Raw genomic sequence first — 22055 nt, forward strand, 5'->3', positions numbered from 1 at the left:
CCTCCCTCAGGGCCTGGGAGAGCCAAGCCCCACTCTGCGGCCCCGGGAGGCACGGCTTCCTTGGTGGGCCTCTGTGTCCTCCCGGGATCCCGTCCAGCACTGAGTTAGCGGGTCTCTGATCTCCGGGCCTCCGCGTTGGGGAGAAGGGAGCGAGCGAGGGAGGGCTCCCTCGTCCCTGCCAGCAGGCTCGCTCGGGCCGCAGCAGGCAGGACTTTGGAGGAGGCATGCCACGTCCACTTCACTGTCTCTCTTTGCTCCTCCCCTCCCGGCAGGTCCCTGGATGGCCGACTGCAGGTGTCTCATCGGAAAGGGCTCCCCCATGTCATCTACTGCCGCCTGTGGCGATGGCCCGACCTGCACAGCCACCATGAGCTGCGGGCGATGGAGCTCTGTGAGTTCGCCTTCAACATGAAGAAGGACGAGGTCTGCGTGAACCCCTACCACTACCAGAGGGTAGAGACCCCAGGTATGGCCCCCTCTCTGGGGTCTGCAGGTGCTTCATGCCACCGCCTCCCCTAGCCCCTTTTCTGCCCCCCTTCCTCTTCCTGAGGGAGGGTCTGCAGTGTATTTGGGGGTGCAGGGCCTTGGTTCACCTCTGCTCTGTCTCCCCTGGGCAGTTCTACCTCCGGTGTTGGTGCCGCGCCACACAGAGATCCCGGCCGAGTTCCCGCCGCTGGACGACTACAGCCATTCCATCCCCGAGAACACTAACTTCCCCGCGGGCATCGAGCCGCAGAGCAATATTCCAGGTGGGTGCTGACCGTGCGGGCCGGCCGGGGGACATGGGTCCCGCTGCTCCGCTTGGGCCCCCTTGGCCTCCCCGTCACCCCTTTGTGCACACAGCGCTGGCCCCTGACTCAGAACCACATCCCTGTTGGGAGAGGACCCGTGGCCTTGGCTCCCGCTCACTAACGATGCTTTTCTTGGCTGCGAGGAGTGGCGGTGTGACCCTTCCGCCCGGCCTCAGCGCAGTCATTTATTTTGGAAGCGGAAATAGCGATGCTGTGTTCCTCTCACCGCCCTTGAGGCCAGCGCTGAAGTTCAGGCAGGATCCCTGTCGGCCCGGGGGCTGCGAGGCCGTGGGTGCTCTGAGCCGTGTGGGCGAGTGCAGAGCTGGCCTGTGAGTCAGCCTCTGAGCTTATAGCCTGGGTGGGGGCGGAGGCCAGTTCGAGTTGTCCCTCCCCAGGGAGAAGTGGGCCCCACTGTCAGAGAGCGAAGGAGCTTTTAGAAGCCCCTCACTGACATGCAAACACAGCATGAACCAGCAGCACTCTCGGAGTCCAGGGAAACAGCCCGCAGCACGTGGGCTGGTCCCCTGCAGGGCGGTGGCCGCTGGGCGGTGGCCATGCTGTGTTCCTTTCAGAGCGTCCTATTGGGACCAGCTTTCACTCCGAGTGAGTTTCCTGGGCCGAGGTTGACGGCAGGCCTGTATGTGTGGGTCACCACAGTCAGGAGAGACCCACTTTACAGCCCAGCCTTGTCCGATCCTGCACCAGGACGCTGCTGTCCAGGGGCAGGCCCCCCACTGTGTTCATTCAGCTCAGAAAGCTCAGTCAGGGCCGGGCGTCATTCAGAGAAGCAGATCACCGTCTCTGCTGGACTCGCAGCCCACTTGGGAAGCTAAGAGGTCCCCTAAAGAGACAGCGTATAACCAGGCACCTGCCCAGGCGTTGGCAGCGGAGCCAGCGTGCGGTTTGGTTTGAGGGGTCGCCCTTTGGAGGACAGAGATGGGCAAGGCTGAAGCAAGTCAACAGCCTCCCTCGAGGTGGTCTTCAACCGGAACTCGAAGGAGGGGGTAAAGCCAGCCTGGCCGAGGTTCTAGAAACAGACATTTCAGACTTCGGAGTGGGATGGTGTGAACAGGGGTGGGAATGAGGTAACGATCGGGTGGGGAGCCTGAGGTGGGAGGCGGAGGACAGCGGGACCAGGAGCTGTGTCCTTGCTTGGAGGCCCATGATTCCTCCAGCGCTGCTACCGGCACAGGGTGCGAATGTGTGAGAGTTTGCAAAAAAATCTCTCTCTAAGTGTGGAGGCCAGTTAATAACCCCCTTTCCTTCTGATTCTCAGAAACCCCGCCCCCTGGCTACCTGAGTGAAGATGGAGAAACCAGTGACCACCAGATGAACCACAGCATGGATGCAGGTCAGAGTCCTGCAGGGGTGCGCTCCGAACCCCGAACCTCGAGCGCCTGTCCTCCTTCCCCTCCCTCCCTCCTTCCTGCCCTCTTTCTCTCTCCAACCCTCCCTCCACGCCTCTATCCAGTATTTGTAGAACAGCCACTCAGCCAGGGGCTGGGGATAGAGGAGCCGCCTGAGCGGTTCATAGCTGGTGAGGAGCCTGACAAGACAGGGAGCAGTTCCTGTGCATCTCTATGCTCCCTGATGGAAGTCGCCACAAGGCATCAGGGGCGCAGAGCGGGCCCCTAATCCAGCTGGGGCGGAGCAGTACCTTGCAGTGTAGGTTTTTCTTGAGTTGAGTCTTGGAGCGATATAGGTCTCAGCCAAGTCGTTCTGTCAGGCAAAGGGTATGTCAGATGGAGTCATGGGGGCACGAGCGGGAGAGCCTGGTGCATTCTTGGGACAGTAAACACTCAGTGTGACCAGAGCCTACTCCTCGAAAATGGGGAGAGGCAGGAGGGCACGCCCCTCAAGGCTTCAAGTGTGGCCGGGAGCTGACGGGGAGCCACTTCAGGCTTTCAGCAGGGTCTGTGCCTCAGTGCCATGTTGCTGGCCGTGGGGTGGAGGGTGGGCTCCATCACCAGGAATAGTTCCAGAGCCTGAGCGGAGGGAAGGTCTTTGCCGCTGGCCAGTGGAGGCAGGCCCCCGGAGCATCTGTTTTTGTGTGGTGACCAAATGTGATATGTGTTCCTACTGTGAGGGACCCACCCCAGTTGTCTCCAGCCACATCTCCAGATGTTCCCATGTCATTTATTATGGGACCAAATGGGCTCCACACCAGTGGTTTCTGGAGTTGAACCCCAGCTGCCACATGGAATGTGCGGTTGGGTGAGGAGGAGGGAGCCAAGCAGATGTTCTGTTCCGATGATGGCGGGCATGCCTTGTGCCCACAGAGCCGCTAGACAAAACATAGCCACCTGCCTTGCGCACAGCCCAAAGGAGAGTATGCGATTCCTGAAAGATGGACGAAAGCAACTCATGTGTCCACTGTAAACGTAGTTGCTTGATACCCAGCCTGGGCATCGTGTCACTTGGGGTTTAGCACCTCCCTACACACCCGCCCTGGGTGAGTGGCTGACAGTGTGAACCCAGTGGAATGCATTGAAGACCTTCCTGTACTCGATGCCAAGTGGCCATGGCAAGCTTGCAGCCATTAAATGCTGGCGTGGGAAGCCGGCCAGCTAAACAGCATCTCTCCAGATGCTACATTTCTCCTCACTCTCCCTTCCCTCTTCCCTCCTTGCTGCGCTCATGTTTGTGGAATGATTACTGTTACAAAAGAAAACAGACCAAAGGAGAGGGTCTGTATATAGGCTGAGCAGCTGCCATTCCGCCCCCTCCTGACCCACCTCGCTACCCCACTTTCTTTGTCCCCTCTCCCTTCTTCTTCTCCTCCAATAAATGTACTTGCAGGGCCCTGTTGTGAACACTAGTGATTTATCGAAAGTGGACACGGGGCTTTGTGGACCCCAGCCAGCCTGTGGGTGAGCGGGTGGGGTCTCCTATTTATTCTCCCTTCTTCACTCAAAGTTGTCCATTTGGAACCCAGTCCAGTTGCTCATGGACAGCTGAGATGTGGTGGCTGGAGCCCGAGGATCACCTTGGCCAGTCCTGGGTCTTCCCTAACACACCAGTCTGCTCAGAGCAGTGAGAAGGTTCCGTAGCCTTCCTGGGTCTACATGAGCCGCCACAGAATAGGAAGCCGGCCTTTACTGAGTGCCTGCTCTGTGCCAGTCACGGTGAATGCAGTTTGACAGGCACGATCTCCCTTCGTTTCTACAAATCACACGATAGATGGTGTGATTTCCCTTATGCCTGAGGGGGAAAGTCAGGGCTCTGCGAGGTTAAACCTCTTTAGCCGAGTCCCACAGCTAATGCCTGGCGGCATGGCCGGGCCCCTGATTCGGAAGCTCTGCTTCTTCCGGGCTCTCCCATATCCCAGTGGATTGGGTGCTGGGGGAGAAAAAGAAATGCAGGCGAGAGCAGGAACAAACCCCCGTGAACAGCTCAAGGGGGCGTATGTCTGAGGACTGGCGGATTTCAGGCAGGAGCCAGCCCCACACGGCTGTTAATAAGTGAACAACTCTCCATCGCCCCGCGGGTGCAGGGACAGAGGAGGGACGTGCCCGTGTGCCCTGTGGAAAGGCACTCACTTGGTTTTTTGGAAGGTCGATGCCATATGGTTGTTTTTTTCCTGGGGCTGAGGGATGGAGAGAGGGTCAGAAAGTAGGAAGAATTGTGTAGGTTTGGACTTTTGCCACGTACAGCATTGTGTCTTATATAGCATGTCAGTCTAGTCCAGGGGTGGGCAAACTTTTTGACTCGAGGGCCACAATGGGTTCTTAAACTGGACCGGAGGGCTGGAACAAAAGCATGGATGGAGTGTTTGTGTGAACTAATATAAATTCAAAGTAAACATCATTACATAAAAGGGTACGGTCTTTTTTTTTTTTTTAGTTTTATTCTTTTCAAACGGGCCAGATCCGGCCCGCGGGCCATAGTTTGCCCACGGCTGGTCTAGTCGCTGAGCTGTGGGGTTTCTGAGGCAGCTTGGTGAGTTTTCTGAAACCTGGGGAAATGGTTGGAATGGTATTTCCAGGTGCCTGGGCCACTGAGAGCAGTGACTGGTGATGTCTGGGTGGCCACAGGCCCCACCGGTGTGGGACAGCTGGCCTTCGCTGCCTGGGGCTTTGAGGAGCTGGGGAGGGGGCCTTCGCTGCCCTCTCTTACTTTCTTGGGTGCACAGTTCACAGGACAGGAGGGGGTGGTGTAGGGTCCGTTCCCTAGTTGGGAACTCAGCACCCCTGAGCTGCGGGTCCTGGGGAAGAGCATCACCTGTCAGTCGTGGCTGAGACCCTCAGGTCATCCGCTCATCCATGTTCCACAGACGACGTCACCTGGGCCCGTGGAGGGCAAGGACGGGCCAGGATGTGGCGATAGGCCTTCTCCTGGGCCTTGGAGGGTCAGCCCGGGGTTTCTTTCTGCTGGCCACCCAGCTGCCCCACCTTGATGTCAGGAATTGGGTTCTCCAGCCAAGAGTCTTTTATGAAATCTCACGCCTGTGTCTCACCTCGCAGGTTCTCCAAACCTATCCCCGAACCCGATGTCGCCAGCACACAGTAACTTGGGTAAGTGTCTGCTTGTCTGTGTGACTGTCTCCCCTCTAGTGCAGCCCTGGCAGGTGGCCGGTGTGAGGAGGGGGTCCTGAAGGTGAGGCTCCACCCCAGCCCCCCACATGGGCCAGCTCAGCCCGTCGGGTTTCTGGTTACAGGGATTTTGGGGTCACCCACAGAACGGGAAACCTGAGAACAGCGGTGTCAGGAAAGGCAACTCTGTGCCGGGTTGCGTTTCCCCCGGTGATGCTTAGACGTGAGTGAGTGAACATTCCCCAAACCTCGTGCCCAGGAGCCGAGGGTCTGTGGTCAGCCAAGCGTGCGTGCCTGGTTGGATGGAAAGCCATGGGCGGCCGACTCCAGCCCCCAGCTTTCATAGAGGTTTCAGATGCACTTCTTTGGAGTCTGTCTGAGCATTTCATCTTACAGTGCTGTCATTATTATTTAAAACGGACACATATAAAGAACCTGGGGGGAAAAGCAAAATTGCCCACAATCTCTCCACCCCAAACCACTATTTTTGCTTTATCACAGTCCTTCTGATGTTTGTGGACCGAGCATAGATATTTGTGCCTTGCCACTGTGATCACAGTGCATATCCATTTTTTTATATTTTTTCCCCTCTTTGTGCTTTTGGTAAACACATTTCCATATGTTGGTGCCTCATTGATCATTTTGCATCAGCTCCTGATGTTTGGAGCAGCTGGACCATCATTTTCACACTTTCCCTCAGCCCGTGGACTTCTGGGTCCATTTTTCTGAGATTTGCTTTTCTACCCCAGGGAAGACCTCAGCTCCAGTGTGGGGCCTGCTGAAGGGCTCAAAGCAAATGAAACATCCATTCCACTTTTATTGAAGGGAATACTTTATGTGCTGGCCTGGCAGCTTTAGAAAAATGTGAGTTTGATTTTGTTGCGGCCTTCATTGCTGGGGCTTAATGTGTGGCTCAGGAAGAGAAATAGTTAATACCCGAGCTTGGTGAATCAGAGGGGATTGGCCTGTCTTCTGTTTCCAGGCCTTGACTGATAGCATCAGGTGAAGAAAGCCATCCCCTGGAACAGTGAGAGAGGCTTGAAAGCCCTGTAATGCGGGCTGACCAGTGGGCAGTGTGAGATGCGACTTTGAGATCTGTCTTAACATCTTGGTAAAATAATATCACTGTGAGTGTTGGGCTTTGGAGAGGGAAGGTCACATTCGATGGGAGAGGACTGATTGAATTATTTAAAAAACAGACTCTGCAGGCTAGAAGCCACGCTCACACTTGAGAAATTAAAGGTCATGATTGTGAATTGGACTCTGGGCTTTGGCCTTTGAGGTTACCTCACCCCGTGACCCCGGCAGCACTTCCTCTCCTAGACTCTGGAGCAGGCTCACCTTGGAGACCCCGCTGCCTGACTCAGGATTCAGATGGGCAGTTGTCACTTGCTGTGAACGCCTATCTGCCTTGTGTGGACTAGGATGACAGGATGGTTCTCGAACGTGGACCCAAGGCAGAGTGTCCTATTGACACATTCCTCAGGCCCCTTTCTGAGGGTTGAGAATTCTTAGGTCATTTCTCCCATAGGTAGGAACAGGCCTCGAGCTGGGAAAGCAAAGAGTGGGTGCCACTCTGCTGGGAAGGTCTGAATGGGGGGACGAGTCAGTTGACGAGTCAGAGTTAGGACTCATGGTGAGACACAATGTTGACAGGCTTGGCTTTCTCTCAAGCCCTCGCACCCCCACCTTCATCCATTTAAAACTATCGGCTTCATTCCACCCGTAAAATCTCGTGGACGCCTGGCCTCAGGGCTGGAAGGGAGGAAATGACGGTGATGACAATGGCAAACATTTCTTGAGAACTTACTACTTCCTGTGTCGCTCATTGTTTCAGGCCAGTCTTCATAACAACTGTCTGAGGTAGTGGTTTGGTAGTTTTTCATTTCACAGGTTAGGAAAGCAAGGGGCAGGCTGCTTAGCTAACTTGTCCCAGGTCACACAGCGAGTAAATGGGGAAGCTGGCTTTGAACTCAGGCCTCGGGACCCAGAGCACGTGCTCCCGTCTGCAGCAGGGCACTGCCTTGCTGGGGCATTTAGACCAGTGTCCCTCGTCCCATCACCTTACTCAGAAGACCCAGGCTCAAGAAGGGCATTTATTAACTTACAGTCAGGGACAAATGTCAGGTTGAAGACTGTGTCCCATGTGGTCCCTGGGTGGGAACCTGCCCACTTGCACCTGTCTCTTCCTTACTCATTCATTCCCCAGGCACTTCTTGCCCAGTGGCTGTGTGCCCGTCCAGGTTGGGGGGATTTGAAGAGGACTCACAGACCCTGCCCTCCATGTGCTTACGGCCTTGCTGGGATAAGTAAGGCAGGACTGTGCATAAGTATAAAATAAGAAGTAGGTGCAGATGAAGTACCCTGAGAGGTCGCAGGAGGTAGCGGTGGTATTCCAGTGGGGACAAGCTTGCCAGTGTCTCCTATGTATGAACTCACTTCGTCCGCACTGGCTGAGTTCCCAGGATGTACTGACACTGGTGGTCGAGAGCTGGGGAGGACACTTAGGATTCAAAGTCTGGCAGAGCGGCTGGAGGTGTCCGTGTCCACCTGGGAGGCATTGTGCCAGATGCCAAGGGAGCAAGCACAGAGGAGGGAGGAACAATATATGCCAAGGAAGAAGGTGCCGGATGGGATGGGAAGACCTCAGAGCTGTGGTGACACATGTGAGCTGGACCCTGAAGGACACACAAGTAGGATGCCATGAGGAGGGAAGGAGGGAAGGACATTGCAGATGGACGGAATGGCATGAAAGGGCCGGTTGAGCTCCGAGGACAAGCTGGTGGACAGCCTTTCCCAAAGTGGGGTCAGGAGACAGGATTTTGTCATCAAGTTTGAAAAGCCTGCACTCCCCTCTCATGGGGCCCCAAGGCACTGGCGTAGTAAAGCCTCCGAGAAGTCCTGCAGGAAGGAGGCCTGTTTGATCAGCATCGCTCCCTCGGACCTGACCGCTATTCCATCACTTTTGTCTTATAATCCCATTCACCACCCAGAGACGGCACGTTGGAAACACTGACGAAGGTTCGGCTGAAGTTGTAGGAGTGGTTGAGTTCAGTGGAGAGGGAGACCCAGCTCAAGAAGGAAAGAGAGGAAAAGGGACCGATGGGGGGCCCCTTGCGGGAGGGACAGGGTTGGGAAAGAGGCTGGGGGTCAGGTGCAGGATGGGCCACAGCAGCCAGAGGGATGGGAGATGCCAGGAAGGTCCCACAGAGATGCAAAATGAGATGTAAGAAGAGACCCAGAGTTTGACATCAGGAGTTCAAGGGCATCCTTTGGAGAGCAGGTGTGGGGAGGGGTGGTGGCGGAAGTTGGTCGGAAATGGGCTGAAGGGCAAATAAAGGGTGAGGGCTGGGAGGGAGCCCACAGTGGCAGCCTCTGGGTTCCTTCTTCCGGCCCCTATACCAGGCGGTATGTCCCCAACGGTAAGGTGATGGCAGGCACACAGCAGGTGCTTCCTAGAGAAAGATGGGGACATCTCAGGACATCTCATTATTTCTTGTGAATAAATTATTACACAAAAAGAAATAAGACATAGGCTATCTGGCTCCTTCTTCATTTCCTCCCCACTCCAGGCGAAAGGTTGGGCCTCCCGCCACCGTAAAGTCACTTCAGGTGACTCACGGGAGCTCCAGTGTGTGACTGAGAGCCAGCTCAGCCTCCCGCCAGAGCTGCGGGAGACCCCGGGGCTGTGTTTTCGGGGTGTGAGCAGGTGATGTTCCTGTTATTGCGCACTGTGCTGCCTGAGTCACCTGGAATTTCCTAAGCACCTAAGGCAGAAGGATTGGGGCAGTTGGAGAGGAAGGAGGAAGGAGGAGGGAGGTGGGGAGAAAGGAAATGATAACGATCTGGATCCTGCTGGTGAGTAAGCTGTTTTCTGCTTCTAAGTGAGACATTCGGGATGGGCCTTGACCTAGGGAAGCGGGGTACCAGGGAGTGCCCAGGGCAGCAGCTGAGCGGAGTTTAAGGAGGTGACGGTTCCTCAGAGCGCCAAGGGCAGAGGCGCCTTCCTCTCCTGCCGGGAGAAGGGCTGGGGGCAGGGCAGCAGGACCACCCGGGGCCCTGACAGAGGACTTGGGTCCAGTTGCAGGCCCTTCCTGCTGCTGCACATGGCCTTTTCCCTCAGGGGAGTCAGAGGATCTCAATGGCAGGAAGTCAGCTGCCTGCCCTGCCCTCACACTCCCGAGGGTCCCGCTCTGAGACTTTGCCGTGGTTCTTGGTCTGGGTGAGCTGGCGCTAGGCTGAGCGCGCGGGGTTCCTTCTGTGTACACTCTGGTGTGTGGCCCTCATCTTTAGTGAGATGGGCTGGAATGGGTGCCCCAGAGGCGGGGATGCAGATGGCCCAGGTCTGCAGGAATAACGCTGAGGTGCGCAGGTGGCTCAGACACAAGGGGCCCATCCTGCAGGGAGGGGTCAGGCAATGCTCCACAGCCCCGGGAGCTGGGCCCTGACAGTCGGGGCTGGGCGCCCAGGTAGAGGGAACAGCAGGAGAGACGGCAGCGTGAAGGCAGGTGGGGATGGCCTGTGGAGCCTCCCGGCCTGAGGTGGAGCTGCTTCACCCTGAGGAGCGAGCGCCCAGAGGAAGCCAGCCATTCAGGTCCGCCCTTTAGCCTTGCAGTGTCGTGCTCCTGGCCTTGCCTGCTCCCTGCTTTCGATTTATAGTAGAAAGTTAATTTCCCCTCTGGCCTCCCCCTTCCTTTACCGGATTTGGATTTCTTGCACATGTTTTTAATAGGGATCCCTTAATCCAAGTGTTGCCTTCTGGGTTTTATTCTGTTTTCTTTTCCTTAAACAAAACAGAAAGTCTATGCCAGTTTGGAATAGGGCTCAAAACTGAAGCCAACCCATGTGTAAGACTGGCAGGGGGCCAGTCATGAATTAAGTGCCCCATGCCACTCGAGAAGTCTGGCCGACATCACACTGGTAGGGGCAGGGGGCCGAGCACGGCTGGAGCTGGAGGTTCCTGCGCCTCTGACGCCTCTGCTCCAGGAACAGAGATTAGCACCGACGCAGAGGTTTGGCCGTGAGCAGGGAAGGCCTTGGGCACACTCCATCACCTCCCATTCCAGGTGTGCCAAGCCCTTGGCCTAGAGATGCAGAGCCATGCTCCATTGGGGCAAGGCACCTCACCAGACTACAGGGTCATCCTCCCAGAGTAGCCTTTGGATGGGGTGTCTTCAGGTTCCTTTGAAGAAGCAGCCTTATGTAAAATCCTTTCTGCATTTGTTGGGAAACTCGAAAACCAGGGCTGGCTGGCTTGATTGAAGTGGGGGAGGGGTTACCCCCTTGATGGACTTCTTTTAAGATTTTGTGCTAAGACAAGCTTTGTTTCCCCTGCAGAACTAGTAAGAATTCTGTCCACCAACCAGAGAATTGTAGCATATTCTCCCTTTTTGCCTTGTCTGCTAGGAAGCTCAGAGCCCAGGTGAGGGTTCTTTCAGTAGCTATAATTTTATGGTTGTCCCATGTATAGCCTTCTCTTTTCTAGGGTCCTGACTTTTTGTTTCTTTTGTACTTAACCATGATGTGGATACGTCTTTAGGTGGGAAAGAAATGAGGGCGTATGCGAGGTTTAAAAATGAAGTGCCATTCAAGGCAGAGCTCGGCGGTGGTGATCTTACTTCTTTCGGAAGTGCCTTGAGGAGCAGCTGAGGGGTGGTGGGAAGGAGAGAGGTGGAAGGCATGGCGGGCTTTGAATTGTTTGCAGAGAGTAATACATGTGTGGCTGGGGGTGCTGCTCTGGTTCGGAACGCAGGTCAACGCGTCTACACAGCCCTCTCTGAAATGGCTGCTTCCAGACCGTCTTGGCCTGACTGCACTGCGCCTTCAAACTAGCATCTCCTTAATTACGTGTCAGGCTGCTGCGTCCAGCGTTTTCCACAACACTGTCCAGTGTGTGTCTGCAAGTTGCAGAGACGTTTGGATAAGGACTCCGATCTGCTTGGGAGGACCTCTTGGGCCAGGTCCTTAAGCCCCTCTCTGGCTGAGACATCTTGAATCCATACTTCCCCAGAGTGGGGTTCCAGCTCCATGTCACCTGACGGTTGGCCCGGCGGCTTTTGGTAGGTGGGCTATGTCAGTGTCTCTGGGTACCTCGCTGTCTGTCTTCCGCTTGGACTAAGCCCTGCGGTGCTGGATAGGGATTTATAACTTGGGGGGAGGACTCTTTCTGTTCTGCACTTTGCTGGGCAACCAGGGCCAGCCCAGATCAGCCACAGCTGCACCTTCAGGCCAACTCATGCCAGAAGCACAGTGACCTAGATGGTCTGCTTTAGCTGTCCTCTAGCGCACTGCAGATACTCTTAGACTGGGAAACTGAGGCCAGAGAGGGAAGTCACATCCCCCATCCGCAAGGGCACACAGCAAGATCAGCAGAGCCTGCCTGCAGGCCGTGGTGGCCGGCGGCCCTTCCCCAATACCTCTGGTCCTGACATGTTGCCCGACCACTTTGAATGCTTGAATTGCACTTGGGTTTATTTATTTTTTAAGGTTTCCAAAGCAACACAGCTCACATTTAGTGACCACATTGTTTAGAATATAGCTTATCTCATTGGAATGTGGAAGCATCCCGCGAAGCCTGAGCCGGATGTGGCTCAGCTCCACTTGGGGCGCACAAGCCACAGGCCACGGTCACTCCTGCCTCATCACGCCCCGTCCACTGAGGAGCTTAGATCTCCTGCCTTCCTTCCCTTCCCTCCCTGCCCCCTGGGAAGAGAGGAAAGGGGCAAAGCGTCCTCTTGTGATGGAGGTCAGAACAGGAACAGGATGTTCAAATAATCCAAGTTGTAATTGTACACACCATTTCTTGAGTGTTTGATACGAGCTCCGCAGTTCTTAGGAGTTGTCTCTGCCCCTCCGCAAACAGCACCTGGTGGTGGAAAAGATTCTCCGCTCAGGTGGTTGGGGCGGGGGATCTGGAAGCTGGAACTCGGAGTGGGGCTGGTTTGCTCAGCCACACGGCTAGTCCATGCTGGAGCAGAGAGTGAACTCGGTCCACCTGGGTGTAAAGCTGGCGCTCCATGACCTGGGCCTGGTGGTGGAAAAGATTCTCTGCTCAGGTGGCTGGGGCGGGGGATCTGGAAGCTGGAACTCAGAGTGGGGCTGGTTTGCTCAGCCACATGGCTAGTCCGTGCCAGAGCGGAGAGTGAACTCGGGTCCACCTGGGTGTAAAGCTGGCGCTCCATGACCTGGTTGACAGCTAGGGCATCGTTTTTAACCAGTGGCTCTTTGTCCCCTAGAAGACAGCTTGCAATGTCTGGGGGCATTTCTTGTTGCCACAGCTTGGGAGGGTGAGATGGATGGGTGCTATGACATCTCGTGGATAGAGACCAGGGGTGCTGCTAACCATCCTGTAATGCACAGAGTCTCCCTCTCCCCTAAACAAAGAAGGATCTGGCCCAACCTGCCAACAGTGCCGCGGTTGAGTAACTGATCTAGGCGTCCTAACTCTCTGGCTGACACGTTCTGGATGTGTGTTGAGTGCAGGCACGGATGTCCATTACCGGTCCGTACCTCCCATGCATGGACACAGTCTCTGCCCTTAGAAGGGAACGTGGGCACAGACCCCAGGAGATGAGGGCCACTTGGCCCTGCAGGGGGCACCCAGGCCCCTCTCAGAACAGCTTCTGGTTTTTCTCTCTCGGGCTTTACACGCTTTCAAAGGTCTGGTGAGCAGAGGGTCCTGTGGGTACTCGCCCCAGGACGTTGCCTGGCAGATGGTGAGCAGGGGTCTCAGGCCTGTGCTGAGACTGGCCTGGCCCTCTCACCAGCTCCCATGGGACACACCCAGGTCGCCAGGCTCCAAATATATGTCAGAGCCAGAGTGAGTGATCGGGCTGGGGGTCTGAGATGGGGGCGGGGGAGAATGAGCAGGGGCTCCCTGATCCTCCAGCCACGCAGGCAGAGAGCAGGATGTGGGGAGCTCGGCCTCCCGGCCCGCGGAGCAAGCAGTGCAGAGAGGCAGCCGGAAGGGGTGGGACTGGGGACGTGATGTGAGTGAGGAGTGACGAGTGCCGGCCAGTGCGGAGAGGTGAGAGGTGATGCCGGGTGGGCAGGAGGACTGGGGCGGCTGGGGAGCCTGGAATGGCTGGAGGTGACAGGAAGGCTAGGGGTCATGTGGGATCACATGAGGGGAAACCTCTATGTCAGGGGTTCCCGACTCTTCTGAGAAAGAGAACCAACACCTCTCAAGACAGCAGTTTTGCTCTGAGGAGTCCTGAATTGGGACTAGAGACTGATAACTAGGACAAACTCAGAACTTCTTTCAGGCGCTTTTGTGTCTGAGCCACTCCAGGAGGTGGCATCTGGAGGCATCCAGAGGTAGTTTCTGGAATGAGAGCCGTGGGCTGGCCCGCTCTGCAGACAGCACCAGGTGCCCTGTGGTCGCTGACACTGTGCACAGGGCAGGGCCCCCTGGGCTGCGTTGTTTCGAGGCTGGGACGCTGCTGCTTGACAGGCTAGGCCAGGGGTGGGCAAACTTTTTGACTCGAGGGCCACAATGGGTTCTTAAACTGGACCGGAGGGCCGGAACAAAAGCATGGATGGAGTGTTTGTGTGAACTAATATAAATTCAAAGTAAACATCATTACATAAAAGGGTACGGTCTTTTTTTTTTTTTAGTTTTATTCATTTCAAACGGGCCGAATCCGGCCCTCGGGCTGTAGTTTGCCCACGGCTGGGCTAGGGGCTTGCCTGAAAACAGGCAGAGCCAAAGGCAGAAGCCCTTTGGGGGGCAGAGGTCAGCATGGGTTACGTAAGGGACTTGGAAGAAAGGCCGGGAGGTGGCCCTGTCGGCACAGGGAGCGCACAGGGCCTGGCCCTCTTTGGTCTGGCCCAGCTCCTCCTTGAAGACTGCTTTACCCCAAGGCCAGGCCAGGCAGGACAGGGCCCTGAGAACTAAAACCAAAGGGGCTGGTGGGAACTTCTCCCAACACCTGAGTATTGAGGCCATGGGATCCTGCAAGTTTTAGACAATAAAAGGCATGAGGGCAGGGATGGTAATGCCCTCTGAGAGGTGGAGAAACAGTCTTCTGGAGCATCCGGGGGACCCCACTGACCCGCAGCCTGGCCTGTCTCCCAGACCTGCAGCCCGTCACCTACTGCGAGCCAGCCTTCTGGTGCTCCATCTCCTACTACGAGCTGAACCAGCGTGTCGGGGAGACATTCCACGCCTCGCAGCCCTCCATGACAGTGGATGGCTTCACCGACCCCTCCAACTCGGAGCGCTTCTGCCTCGGGCTGCTCTCCAATGTCAACAGGAACGCCGCCGTGGAGCTCACGCGGAGGCACATTGGTAAGAGCAAGGGCAAGGGGCTGCCAGTTCCCCCCTCTCCCACCCCTGGCCCCAGTGCAGCCTCCGTGCTGGGCCTCCTGCTAGGGACTGGGGAGAGGACTCTGCCCCATCCCCACCCTCCCGTTTTGTATTGTCTTGTTTAGGGACCAGAAAGGTAGAGTTCAGGTTGCTTGGTCATTCTCACTCACAGACACAGACGGATCGTCTCTGAACATTTGAAAGCCACAGAGGAAAACACTTCACTTAAGGGGACAAGAAAGAGGAATCTGTACGAAAGGCAACATATGCGGTTCTCTCTTTCTTTAAAAAAAGGGGAGAATGATGATTTTTATTTTTATTTTTTTAATATATTTTATTGATTTTTCCACAGAGAGGAAGGGAGAGGGATAGAGAGTTAGAAACATCGCTGAGAGAGAAACATCTATCAGCTGCCTCCTGCACACCCCCTACTGGGGATGTGCCCGCAACCAAGGTACATGCCCTTGACCGGAATCGAACCTGGGACCCTGAGTCCACAGGCTGACGCTCTATCCACTGAGCCAAACCGGTTAGGACACATATGCGATTCTCTTAATAACTGTGCACTTAAACAACTGATGGGTGGATAGGTGGGTAGTCCGTCTTGGAGGTGTGATCTTTTGTTTGTTAATTTCGTACATGATTATGATTATTTTAGAAACTTATAGTATGAACTGCCCACTGCTGGGACACCACTGCTGCTGGCGTTCTGCCTTCCAACACCCAAAACACAGGACAAGATTACCTAGGTTAGGCACGATGAAGCCTCGATATTTATCACTTGGTTTGCTCGTAAAATTATCACACTAAGGATATTCATAATTCTGTGACCCAGAGTCACTTAGAAAGGCCATGGGAATGGAGGCATGCGGACCACTGGCCGCGAGTTTGACGTGCTTGGCACTGTAGTGGGTGCAGGGGGGGATTCTCTGGCAGCATCCACAGCCCCCAGGGCTGGTTGAGGGGCTCCAGGGCAAAGCCAGAAACTGGGCAGGGCAGCGGGGTCAGGCCCGCATGGACCAGAGCACCGCTGCTTATGTGTGTGAGATCTTGGGCATTAACAGGTGAAGAGAGGCTTTTGAAGTTGAGAGAAGAAAAGTTTGGAGCTATAGGTAGACCCGTGTGCTCGTTTTCAGGAATCATCTGCTGCCCAGGAAGGGGCAGAGCCCTGCAGGGGCCAGACAGCAAGTGTGACACAGTCCGTGACAAACAGCCCCTGCCCTGAGCCCTCGTCCTTCCCAGATGGCCTCCCGTTACTTTACTTAAAAGAAGATACTGATCTTGGGAGTTGCTGATTTCTCTTTATACTTTTCTATATTTTAAATTTTTTTTTAAATTACCGTAACAAAATATTTTTGTTCTCTTGGTCTGGGGCTCCCCACCTCCACTTCTGCCTCCCACTTTTTTTTTTAATCCTCACACATAGATATATGTATATATCCTTTCAGAGAGGAAAGGAGAGGGAGAGAGAGAGATAGAAACATGAATGATGAGAGAGAATCACTGATCAGCTGCCTCCTGTATGCCCCCCACTGGGGATTGAGCCTGCAACCCAGGCATGTGCCCTGACCGGGAATCGAGCCGTGATCTTCTGGTTCTTAGGTCAACGCTCAACCACTGAGCACACTGGCTGTGCCCAAGGATATATTTTTATTGATTTTTGAGAGAGAGAGAAACATCGATGTGAGAGAGAAGCATTGATCAGTTGCTTCCTGTATGTGTCCCAACCAGGGATTGAACTGACAACTTTTTGTGTCTGAGATAGCTACCCGACCAGGACTGCCTCCCACTCTTGATGGACATGCACAGAGGTTCTTCCTTGAGAACCCCAAGTCTGTCCTATAACACTGAACCAAGAAGGAATGGGGAGTGATGGGGGTGGGACAGTAACGGGGTGAGGAGACAGGAGGACCTCCAATGGCCCGTCAGTTCGTCGTCTGGTTTCCTTCCCACTTGACGTTGTGCCTGTAGTCTGGCTCCATTTCCCAGCCCTCGGGACCTCCTCCCTAGGAGCTGAATGGAGCCCTTCCTTGCAGGAGAAGGGAGCCCCCCCCCCGCCCCCCCCCCCGGCTGCATGGGGAACTCATTGTCAGAGTGTTTACGTAACTGCTTGAATTGCAGAACCAATTTAAAAATAATTTCTGTCCATCTGGAGTGGATTTAAGAGATGAAGGAGAGGTAAATGATATAAACCTATGGAATGTTCTTGAAAACTGCATTGAGGGGAGAAAGGTATAGTGTGGCAGTAAGTCACCCCTGCTGTGAAGGGCTCCTGGCGTCTGCTGCCTCGGGGAGGGAGCTCTGTAGGTTTACTGAACAGATTTCTGAAACTTGGAGGGGAGGGGACTAGTAGCAGAAATCAGATGACGCATTGCAGGCACTTACTGTGTGGCTCACAGCACCCCTGTGAGGTGGGTGTCATTACTGTCCCCACCTTAGCTCAGAGGTTGGAGTAAGTCACTGAGGTGTGGCTGGTCAGTGGCAGAGGCTGAATTGAGGCTTCCCCCAGGCCCCTCTCTCGTCATCTGCTGCCTCTGGCTTTAGGAACACAGCCTCACCCATCATGCCCCCTCATGTGGGTTAGGTTTGAGCTCTGGGTCCCATGTGCCTGGTGAAGCTGGAAAGAACCAGTCACTTGGAGCCTAGCTCAGTGATGGCGAACCTTTTGAGCTCGGCATGTCAGCATTTTGAAAAACCCTAACTTAACTCTGGTGCCATGTCACATATAGAAATTTTTTGATATTTGCAACCATAGTAAAACAAAGATGTATATTTTTGATATTTATTTTATATATTTGAATGCCATTTAACAAAGAAAAATCAACCAAAAAAATGAGTTCGCGTGTCACCTCTGACACGCGTGTCATAGGTTCGCCATCACTGGCCTTGCTGGCTCTGCCCCTGTGCGAGCCCAGCCGGCTCTGGGCCACCGTGTGGGGCCAGGCGCCCTGGTCTGGTCTGACCCGAGTCTCCCTAGGGCGAGGCGTGCGGCTGTACTACATCGGAGGGGAGGTCTTCGCAGAGTGCCTCAGCGACAGCGCCATCTTCGTGCAGTCCCCCAACTGTAACCAGCGCTATGGCTGGCACCCCGCCACCGTCTGCAAGATCCCACCAGGTAATCACACCTCCACACGCCCTTCTTCTGAGCTCCTCTCCCCCATGGCACATGCCTGGGTTGCTGGGGAGGTTGCTGTGTTCCTGATGTTTGCTCCTCCTCGTGGTTGGCATGGCCAACCTGCAGGTGCTCCATCTGGGTTTTCTCTGAGCCTTACCTCCTTACAGCGCCCTCCCTGGCCCTCTAGGGAGCAGACACAGCATCGGACGGACCTGCCTTTGACCCCTGGGCACCTGCTCAGTGCCCTGTGTGTGTGGACGCTCAGGCAGTCCCCTTCCTTCCTCCCTTCCTTCCACAAAAGGCACAGCAGGTGGTGCTACAGGGGACGGAGGGTGCAGGGCCCTGCTGCCGCCTCCACAGACCTTACACACCAGCGGAGTGTGCAGAGCAGCACAGAGAAGGTGCTCTTGGATTCAGGAGGACAAGCATTTAACTGTGGGGTGGACCAGGGACCCCCTCGTGGAGGAGAAGCATAGGCACAGGGCGATGAGGGGTGAGGACGGGGAGGGGTTCCAGGCTGAGGGGACAATACGGCGAGGGCCTGAGGGGGTGGAGGGCAGGCACACAGGGGCAGCACTCTGGCTGGAGGCGAGGCCATGTAGAAGACGGGAAATGTTTAGCAAGCATGAGGGGACCCAGCCATGGAAGGACATAAAAGTTTTGCTTTTATTCTGGGGAACTGCTGCGGGTTTTCTTTCTTTTTTTTTAAAAAAAAAATATGTTTTTATTGGTTTCAGAGAGGAAGGGAGCGGGGAGAGACATAGAAACATCAGTGATGAGAGAGAATCACTGATTGGCTGCCTCCTGCATGCCCCCTACTGGGGATGGAGCCTGCAACCTGGTCTAGTCTGACCCACGGGCATGTGTCCTTGACCAGAATCAAACCCGAGACCCTTCAGTCCACAGGCTGATGCTCTATCCATTGAGCCAAACCAGCGAGGGCGTGTTGAGGGTTTTCTGCGCAGGGCTGATGAATCCCACCTGTACTCCAGGAAAGGGTGGCTTGGACAGGGCCAGGCCTGGGGAGCAAGACCAGGCAGGAGGCCGATCCCAGCTAAGTTCCCTACTTAGAACACAGAGGCAGATGGCCCAGCTAAAGCCCACTTTTCACAGGGTGTGCAGCGTAACCACGGGGCACACAGCTGGTGTGGCCCTGTGACCAGCTGGTGTGGCCCTGGTCAGGCCGAGGACCGTGAGGCAGGTGTGGCTTGTCTTTTTCTGCCCACTGAGGAGCAGATGAGAGTGGAACCCTGGGTCCTGGGCAAAGCCAACGTCAGAACCCAGATACTCCGAAATGATGAGTGCTCTGCGTTCCCAGAACGTTGTGTGGTTGTGCCTACAGAGTCCATTTATCTCTCTGCTGTTAGTCTTCCCCAGGTATTCTGGCTCTTCAGGTGAGGAGGCATATTGAGGAGACCAGTTCAGAGAGGTTAAGCCACCTGCCCAAAGTGCACAGCTAGTAAGTGGCTGAGCCAGGTGAACCCAGGACTGACTGTGTGACTCCTGAGCCTCGTGCTCCTCTGTTTGGCTCAGCTCCTTTGGCCCTACCTCACCACGCTCCCCCTGGAGAAAACTAGAAGAGGAAGCTGGGTTGCATTCTTGGCATTCTGCCCACTCCCTTCCCCAGCCCTCCCCCCTTCTGTTCGGTGAGGGCTGAGTTGGCTATGGTGGTATTTGTTCGCTCATAGAATGTCAACGCTCGCTCAGGGTCCTCTGAGGCCAGCCCCTCATTTTATAAAGGAGACACCCGCTTACAAAGAGAAAGTGACCAGCCCAGAGTCACACAGCAAGATTCGGAGCCTCCTGCTGGCCCATTGGTCAGTGTCACCTCAGCTCACCTCTCGGGCATCTCCAGCATGTGCTTTTGTCTTTATTTTTTCTGGGGAACACATTCCTGGCACTCGGGTGGCAGGACTTCAAACAAGAGATTTGTTATAAACTTTATTTGTGCCTGTCTCTAGTTTTACTGCCTGGAGAGTTAGACACACACCTTCACTTTGCTGTGAATGTCACCCCAACCCAGCCTGGTGCCCAGAGGCCAAAAAGGGGCCCAGATCGCTCCCTCCCTCCTGGCCCCAACATGAGGTGGACTCAGAGGAGCTGGCGGGAGGTGCCTTGGGACCCTGGGATGAGTTCTGTGATGGGATGTCAGGCGTAGCTTTCCGCTGGCCTGTCTCTGCCCCACTCACTCTGTTGAATGACAAGGGGTCATTTTTCCCCAGGTGGTCGGCCAAACCCCACACAGCCGTGGGCATTCTGGCTCGGGTCCCTTGTCTCTCTGTTCCCTTAGCCCAGGGCAGGCCCACCTCTCCAAACCCTCTCCCTTGTTCTTGGTGGCCCACTGTACTGCCTTCCCCAGTGTTCCCCACAGCTCTGGGAGCTGGAGCTTCCAGGCCAGTGCTTAATTCTCCCCCTCACCTATGCCAGCGGTACCCCCATGGAGGTGGCATGGCTTCAGGGCAGGGTGCCGAGCGTGGAGGAGGTGTGAGTTAGGACCTTCCGGGTGACCCAGGGGTGGTTTTAGCCAGGAGCGGAGCACCGGACACGCCCGGCCTTCGTCCTCAGGAGCACCGTTTTTGTTCTGTTGACAGGATGCAACCTGAAGATCTTTAACAACCAGGAGTTTGCTGCCCTCCTGGCTCAGTCCGTCAACCAGGGCTTCGAGGCCGTCTACCAGCTGACACGCATGTGCACCATTCGCATGAGCTTCGTCAAAGGCTGGGGAGCAGAGTACAGGTCAGCACTTGGGGGGCACATGTCTGAGGGCCCAAGGACGGCAGGGGGCTCCACACAGCAGAGCAGGGCCCCCTCAGAGACGACCCAGGCCAGCCCTCGCCCAAAGAACAGAGGCAGGGATCCAGGAGGCCTCGACCTGGCAGGCTGATAAGGAAGAGCTGAGCAGTGCTGGCCCAGAGCCTCAGACACGTGCTCCCTGCCACCTCACACTACCCTGAGGTGAGGCCTGGGGACGGAAAGTGACTGCCCAAAGCCACATCGTTTGTGGAAAGGCTGAACCTAGGTGGTGCCCTCTTGGCTTCCTTGTTCATTTTGGGCAGATGGGTCTAGCACGACCTGCTCCAGGGAGTCACCTTTTCATCTCCTCGTTCCTTCCAGCCTCTGTGGCTCCATCTCTGACTTGGGTGACCCTGAGCACGTGGAACATTAAATAACTGAGAATCAGGGGAGGAGGAGGAGATCTGGGTAGTCATAGAGGAACAGAGCTGACTTGCTCAAAAGAGAAACGGTGTCTCTCAGAATTTCAGATACTGGTTTAACCTAACACTGGTCAGGGCTGCCCTGGTCTGCTCTGAGGCTCTGAGACCACTCGGGTTTGGGCTTAGAGAATCCAGGCCCTTCTCTTTCACACCTGGACGGGGGTCTCCTGAGAGGCAGGGCTGTGGGCCCCTCCTGCTCACAGCCCCCGCTTCCCGCTCGCGCCCCAGCCCAGCCCTGAGGCAGACGCAGAGGTACCCATACATCAGCAGGAGCCAGCGCCTTGCAAGTTACTCTCCCCTTCTCTTCATTTTTCCAGATGTTTGGAATCCATTTTGTTTTGCAGTCATTCTGCACCCAAGCCAAACCCATTTCAGTATTGGCTCCGGGCCACCGTTTATAATGAAATCCAGATGAGCATGACTTATGGAAAGTCAGATTCTCATTAGAGGATTTGGGTCCGTGAAATCTTCCTCTCCCATTTACCGTATTCTAGCTGCTGTTCCCTGTATGCCCCACAGTGCCAGGGAACACAGCGCCTTGGTCTGTGGGGGTCTTCCTGAACCCCAGGAGTGGCCAATTGAGCAATTAAAGGGGTCAGACCTCAGGAGAACTCTCCACACAGTTTTAATGGCCTGCGATTAGCCCAGGCCCAGAGGCCTAGCCCAAGGGACGTTTTAGCCCACCTTTTAGCCCTGGCTAAAATCACTTGGGGACCAAGAGTTGAAAGGTTAGAAAATTAATACACATATTTTACTGGGGAAGGGAAGTGTTTAAAGATGGGCCCAATGGAAAAGAACCAGAGGGAGGTCCATTTGCTCTTCTTACATCAGACTACAGTCCCGAGGGCCACCCTCAGGCCCCCAGGTCAGGCAGGCACCCAGGGTGAGTCTGCAAGCTCATTTCTCGCCCTCCCCTGGGGTGAGGCAAGGCGGGCGGTGCCCTGAGGCCAGTGGCCCTTGACCTGGCGTGGCACCACCGCCCTCAGCTTCAAGTGCTGGGAAGAGGCCCCTTGGTGGCGGAAGCCATTCTCTGGGGGCACTGTGTCACCGCGCTGGACACGGTGCCAGCACACCCCGTCCCGGGCGGCCCACCAC

At 55.5% G+C, this 22055-nt stretch overlaps 1 protein-coding gene across 3 annotated transcripts in view; it reads left to right on the forward strand.

Annotated features, from left to right (window-relative positions):
* Nucleotides 1–22055, forward strand: part of SMAD3 (SMAD family member 3) — a 116753-nt gene that overhangs the window by 89536 nt on the left and 5162 nt on the right. For all 3 annotated transcript variants that reach the window (XR_001361275.1, XM_005862078.1, XM_005862079.2), the window contains exons 2-8: nt 273–466; nt 618–749; nt 2068–2142; nt 5255–5305; nt 14400–14612; nt 17608–17745; nt 20337–20481. Coding sequence is in view for 2 of the 3 variants with exons in the window: in XM_005862078.1 (XP_005862140.1) it covers nt 273–466; nt 618–749; nt 2068–2142; nt 5255–5305; nt 14400–14612; nt 17608–17745; nt 20337–20481 (948 nt within the window). In the remaining variant the exon portion in view is untranslated. The remainder of the gene's footprint in view (nt 1–272; nt 467–617; nt 750–2067; nt 2143–5254; nt 5306–14399; nt 14613–17607; nt 17746–20336; nt 20482–22055) is intronic.

Source organism: Myotis brandtii, unplaced genomic scaffold (genome assembly GCF_000412655.1).
Source record: "Myotis brandtii unplaced genomic scaffold, ASM41265v1 scaffold160, whole genome shotgun sequence".
NCBI classification, from domain to species: domain Eukaryota; kingdom Metazoa; phylum Chordata; class Mammalia; order Chiroptera; family Vespertilionidae; genus Myotis; species Myotis brandtii.